The sequence below is a fragment of the Buceros rhinoceros genome, unplaced genomic scaffold, assembly GCF_000710305.1.
Source record: "Buceros rhinoceros silvestris isolate BGI_N320 unplaced genomic scaffold, ASM71030v1 scaffold13382, whole genome shotgun sequence".
NCBI classification, from domain to species: Eukaryota; Metazoa; Chordata; class Aves; order Bucerotiformes; family Bucerotidae; genus Buceros; species Buceros rhinoceros.
Window position 1 is genome coordinate 19,250 of NW_010399555.1, and position 6,788 is coordinate 26,037.

General features: G+C 48.8%; 1 protein-coding gene across 1 annotated transcript in view; it reads right to left on the bottom strand.

Moving 5' to 3' along the window:
• Positions 1–6,788, bottom strand: part of DNM1 (dynamin 1) — a gene marked incomplete at its 5' end in the record, with an annotated part of 35,639 nt that overhangs the window by 13,311 nt on the left and 15,540 nt on the right. The window contains 2 exon segments of the mRNA XM_010131529.1: positions 4,411–4,524; positions 5,767–5,778. Of these exon segments, the coding sequence (XP_010129831.1) occupies positions 4,411–4,524; positions 5,767–5,778 (126 nt within the window).

Here is a 6,788-nt window from a genome sequence, read left to right on the forward strand (position 1 = left end):
CTTTCCCTTCTTATTTCTTCCAGCTTCATGCACTTGTCCCGGGGCAGCTCTGTTCTGGATGGCTTGTGTTTCACATGCTAAACTTTGCTATAAAATGCAGAGATAAAACACACGGGCCTGGCAGAGTTACGACTGCACTCTGTGCTTTGCTACCTGAGACTGCAGGATCGAGCACAGGAAGGTGACTGGATAAAGGGGATTTCACACTGTAAAGAACGCTGTTCATTAAAGAAAAAGCTACAAAGGTTTGAAAGTTGGAGGTTTGGGTGCTCTGGAAGTTGTGTTTGATGTTTGTCTGGAAAAGAAAGAAGAGAAACAGTGAGTGAAAGCATAAATGAGGACTGATTAAGACCGAGTAAGATACTATCCATGAGAAAACACACCCTTGTGAGAAGGGATGAGTGAATGAATAGAAGAGCTCCACAGAGGATGTGAAGAGAAGGAATGTGTTCCAGAGAGCACCTGAGAGCTGTGTGAAAGGAGAGGAAGAACCTCAGAGCAGACCTGCTCCTATGGTCTTTAAACTGGATGCAAACCCCTGCCTGCAGCCAGACCCATCACTGCAAGGTTCTGGAGACTTGTGGGCATCAGAGCACAGACAAAAGAATTCCTACCAGCTGAGCTGGGCCTCAGGGACACGGACTGTTGGGGGATGTGGGAGGAACAGGGGGGAGTGCATGTGTGTGCAGTGGGGGGAACAATCTCAGTACTGATCTCTGTGTTTATTTTTAAACTAGAATGGGGCACAAGACATTGACAGGTACAGAATAAGCACCATCTGCCTGACGTGACTGTGAATACTGTCATGTCTTCCCCAGGACACGAGGGAATGCCTTTGTTCTTCAAAAAGAAAAGAGGAGGCACAACAGAAGAGGAGCTCAGGCACAACTGATGCAGCAGGGATCGTGATGTATAAAGAGTATGAAGCACCTGGAAGCACCTAAAACTCCGTGCCCACTTCCTGTACTCACCCAGGACTCACGTGCTGGCACTGCATGCAACACGTGAATTTGATTGCACCCAAACAGGTCCGGCCATATTCTTCTCATGCAGTCACCTGCTCTTAGAGGCCCCAGATTTCTAGTACATGATTTACCTGCCTAAGGACAGAAGCTCCCGTCTGTACTGCACATTCACACAAATTCCCAAAGGGAACGGCGGATACATCCATCTGCCCAGCCGTGCAAACACTCCAGCGCAGTCACAGGCACTCCAGCAGAAGGTCGCCCTTGCAGAGCAGAGGACGCAGGGGTCTCCCCCGGCAGGCAGTAAGCTTTACTAACAAGAACCACTGAGCACAGTGCTCATAGCATCTTGTCTACAAGGTCCCCATCCCCAGCAGCTCTAGCACAGCTCACAGACCTTCCCTTCCAGCAGGTGGGAAAGCCTTGCAGTGAAGTGAGCACTGTGCACTTCACAAGGGAACCAGGCAGAAGGACTATCCTAATAAAATGCTTGTATTATGTCCACTACGGTGCTTGCTGAGCAGCTAGCCAGTGTGCTGTGCTGCTGCTCCAGCCCTGCGGACACTGCCCTCTCAGAGCAAAGAAATCTCTTTCTGTATTACCAGCAGACAGAGTAGGCTCCACCTCACCTCTCCCTCCCACTGCTGGCCTGCAGCATAATCCCAAAGGTGCAGGTACCTCAGGAGGGTCTCCAGGTCCTGGGAGGCCAGCTTTCTGTGAGGCCACTCTCCATGGGGCCAGTGTTTGACTCATTGAAGGGAGAGAGGAAGAAAAAACACAAGAGCCCAGGAGCACACACACATGCTCTTGGCAGCAAGGCGCAGTGGGGAGCCAACTTTCCACCCCTGCCTGGCCTGTTCTTTCCTTCCCCTCCCATTCCCCAGAACACTCCTTCGGGCCCCTCCAGAGCATCAACAGCCGTACACCCCTGCTAACATGTAATGCTGGGCCCTTTAAGACATTTGAAGTTTCAGTTCCTTTCTTCAGAGGCAGAGGAAAAACAAACCAGCGCTGCAGAAAGACTGGTATTTCACTAATGGGGTCCAGATGTCTCCATTCAGCAGACTTTGGGTCCTGGCTTACAAAACAGGGCAGGGAAAGGCTGTGCCCCCACTCATCCCAGCTCCGGAGGTACTAGCCTCGCATTCACCCTCACCCCAGCTGCACATCACCTCACCCCGATCCTTCCCCCATCAACACCCACAGCTCTGCCACCAGCACTTCCATCCAGACAAAAGGGATTCAGCTCCCTCCTTGCTCCCTCTGGAAAGCTGCCAGAGCACAAGAGAACTGGGAAAAGAGAAGTGCAGGGTGGGGCAGAAAAAGCCTCCCCCTTCCTCCCAGAGCTTGAGTGAAGAAAGATCATTGTGTACAACCTTTAAAAACAGATGAGAATATTTCAGGAGCTGTAAAGGACATGAGTCCTCCCGAATTGGTGGAGAGCTCTGGGACAGACATCCAAAGATAACCCTGTCTGACAGAGGGCACTGCAGACAGTTCTTCGGGATGGAGCTAGCTCCAGGAAGGACCAAGGGTTTGGGATGGGAATCCCCATGCTCAAGGCTCTCCAAGCTAGCCCTCAAATGCACCAACTTGCAGCCCGATTCAGCTGTGGAGTCCAGGGGGACATTGCTTCCTTTCTCCCTTGCAACAGCCAGTGATCAAGGAGTTGACTTGGGGAGGAAGCAAATAAAGACATGCTTCCCTTTCCCCCCTGCTCCCACTCAGTTGAAGACAAAGGCTCCTTTTTCAGAGGCAGCTCAGACCTCATCAGCACTGGTTCTCCTGTGTTTAGGGGACCAAAGCTAGCAGGGATCTGTTTTCATTAGGCAGCCCTACCTCTTGCTATGCAGAAGCGAAACAGTACGGATCTCCAGTTACTACTGACCTCCAAGGCTGCCCTCCCTCAAGAGGGAAGGGAGGCCCAATCCCCATCCCAGGCAACTGGAATCCATCAACAGTTTACACATCCCCACTGCAGCCCGCCCTTCCTCCCAGTCCCTGAGGAAGAACTGGAGTTATGATCATTTCTGCAATACAGATGTGGCAGCTGGCTTTGATTAAACTACTAGATGTTTATAACCACTTGACCTGCCTATGCAACCTGGAGGAGAGTGAAGCCTCCCCAAGCCACTTCACATACAGAGGGCAGGGGCCTTATAGCAGAGACACACCAATGTAGCCAAAGACATTTCAATGCCTGGTGCTTTAATTAGAAAATTGCTGCCTGCTCATCCATAGCAGCACAGCAGCAGTCTCCATGCAGAAAGCGATATTTAGAGGGTGATTCATCACCGTATTTGTCATCGTTTCCACCTGCTGAGAATGAAACAGGCCCACTGACACCAACCAGCCAAGCAGCCAGGCCGAGCTACAGCCCTCCAGCACATCACTGTGTGCCTCAGAACACCGGAGGGACACAAACCGCAGGAAGAGGCAGAGCAGGTTCTTCCTTTGCAATCGAACTCTGATCCGCTCAGAATGAGCGACTACATCATAGCAGGCAGTTTTCGTTCTGCAGCACAGAGTGGGACTAACCTTTTCGATCACATCCTTACCAAAACCATCCAGCTATTCTTGCTCTTTTCAAAGTAATTAGAAAAGACAATTATCTACTTTGGCTTGCACTGGAAGCAATACACTGTTGACAGGGGTAATTTCAGCTGGGACAATTCCGTCCACTTACATAATTTCCCACTGAAGCAGAAAGACACCACAGCACATTTCCAGAATTCCTAATATTCAGGATTTTCAAGTAACTCCACAGAGTGGGGCCTCGCTCCTATCAGAGATACTCCACACACCACCATAATCTTGATCTGCAGTTCTCTGCCCATTCACAATTCAAACAATTTTACAAATAGTGCGTTAACTGACACATTCAATATAGAAACATTAAAAGACACTTCTGCTTTGCAGGTTTAACAACTGAATCACAGAGAGGTTAAATAGTTTACTCGAAGTCAGGAGATGACAGCACCTGAGCTGCAGGTTCAGGTCCACAGCTCCTGTTGCTATGCTCAGTAAGTAGAGAGCTTTTTCCCTGTGACCAGGAGAGGTCTATGAAAACCTCTGCCACACTCCTCCAGAAAACTTACCATGGCTGCCTCACAAATACCAAAAAATCCAAATCTTGGAACTAACCCATCACACACAGCTGCCACAGCAAGACAAAAAAGGATCACATTCATTCCAACTGTGACAACTTTCTGCGGAACCAAGGCTTCAAGCATAGATGTTACTCCTCATGTGTCAAAAAAGTCACGTTCATACCCATTCAGAAACGTTCAGCAGTGCCGAGACCGCAGGGAACCCGGCCCAAGGATAGTTTCAGCTTGTGTCACAAGCTACAGACAGTACTTGGAAGATACATCACGCGCAGTGAACTGAGGGCCTTATCCTCATCAGATGCCCGAGATTCAAGTCACAGAATTGAGCTACTCACCTCATCATCCTTGTACCAGGAGAGGTTCTCTGCTGTCAGCACAAACCAGTACTCCTTGGAGCCACCCTTCATGATCCCGATGTTGTTGATGGTGAGCCAGCCCTTTCGGATGACCTAAGGGGGTGGAAGCAGTGAGCATTAACAAGGGCCCTAAGAGCGTGGCCTTAAGTGACCAAGGAAAGATAAAGGGTATCCCTGCACACAGAGTAGTATGGAAAGACAAGGAACACCATGCTCTCTGCTGCTGCCAGAAGAGCCCCCCACTCAACTGGCCAGTGAAGGTCTTTGCCTCAAAAGGGCCAGGAAAAGTATAAAAAGGACGCAGGAAGGAACCTGGCAGTGCTGTGCATTATACCCTCTGCCAAGAGGAAAGAGATGCAGGAAGAACTGCATCAAGAGTGCCTGAGACACCAGCACAACCTACAAGCACCTGATCACAGCAACACCCAGAAGAGGCCATGCCCAGGGAAAACCAGGAGACCAGCACACCTTTCAGCACACCGTGCCTGTGGAGTGCTTCGCTTCACTCCACTCACGGGTGGGGGAAACCAGTTCAAGAAGAGGAGACGATAACCCAGAAAAAACTGATTTTAGTAAAGAGGAGACACTAAATGTAACAGAACAAAATGGTGCATCTGGAATTAGTACCCTGGACTTCAGCATATTCAGGCATTTGAGTAGTCATATTAATTTAGAGCAAAACAATTTCCTTTAAGTTTAGTCTGTAACAAAGCTCGGCTATCGCTCTAGGGAACTCCAACTCACCAAGTGCTGGTTTCAAGCCTCACACACGCAGTAATCAAATGCAAGTATGTGTCAGCTCAAATGCATTAGTTTTTGTATGTATTGCTGCACTGTTAGCACCCAAAGACATCTGCATGCATTATGGGCGTGTACCTTGTACAGATGTGCTTGCTGAAAACGAGCTGGCATTGAAAATCCATGCGACTGCCCTGCATCTTAGCAAGTTGCGCTGTGTGAACAGCCTGCCGTAGAGGTACACAGTCCTTTTAATCATCCTTTTGTCCTACAAAGGTAAATGCAGGAGCACTGGATCTTCATCTCCTGCCTACTGTTAAGCTCGATAGAGCCCTATTCTCTCTGTGGACAGGAGGGGGCAGAAACAGAACCACACATCCTTGGATTACTGCTTTTTATCTCCACCCACTCACAACACGTACCAGCAGTTCTGAATTTTTCCCTCACCGTACCACCTTTTCACCTGTGTCTAGTGCTAGCTGCCCTGCTCTTCCCATTCAGCAGCAGAGGGAATAATTTGTTTATGCACAGTTCTTGCCTTTCCAGATGCAACATTAATGTTCATTAGCACACCCTGCTGAGTGGCCTTCTACTCACCAGGATCTCATCCTGCAAAGGGGAACCATAGCAACAGCAGCAGAGCAGAGAGCAGGAGAGGAGCAAAGAGAGGAGAGATTGTTACTAGGAAAGCTGGAGCAGGAGAAGAGAGGCTCAAAAATAAAATAAAATTAAATTAAATTGGGAGCTGGTACCAATCTTTTACCCCAGGTGTTAAGAAAAGCAACCCCCTTCCCAAAATAAAGTCTGCTAATGGAAAAGCCAAAGCACTTTACAGGTAAATTGAGAGTTTGCCTTTTACACTCTGCTCTTCTGTGAGGTACTGCAAAGGATGGCGTTCCCTACAGCTGCTCTGAGATCCCGTGAAATGGATGATTGGGCAGCCCAACCTGCTGAACTACTGCCTGACAGCAGTACGGAAACAGTCCGCGTGTTTATGTGCAGGGAAAGGCGATCAAACACATTATAAAGAGGATGATAACGGGCGTGAATGTCTTTAAAAAGACCAAGCAAAAGCATTTGCATCCACTCTCTATGAAGCCGCTGGTAAGGCTTTGTTTCTACAAGGTCTTCTAGCCTAGATAGCCTTGCCACGTCCCCAGCAAACCTGGGAGAAAGTGTCATTTTTAGTTGTATGTACACTCCTTAGAGTTCCTGAAGGAACAAGGCAACTCCTCCCCTCCACTGCTGTCTTCTCCCATGGGTGTGATCCCGTACATACGCAGCGCAACCATGGCTATAACCACCCTTTGTCCCCCTGTACAGAGGTTCAAGTATTTCCAGTTAAGTTTTCCAGAAGAGAGTCCATGAACTCTTCAAACTCCTTTTCAGGAAGTAGATACCACTTACAGGGAAGATAACTAGAAAAGACAAATCTGTACCGTTTAGTTCAGATCCAGTGTTCCGCACCCCTCACCTCAGCAGAGTCAGCACAGCTAGTGAAGGGGCTGAGCTAACAGGGTTTTACACAACATCAATAGGAACTTCTACCAGAAAAGCAAGACCAGACCTTGATTATCAAACATCCATTTCCCTCTGTATCACTCTCCCTCCATTCCTGC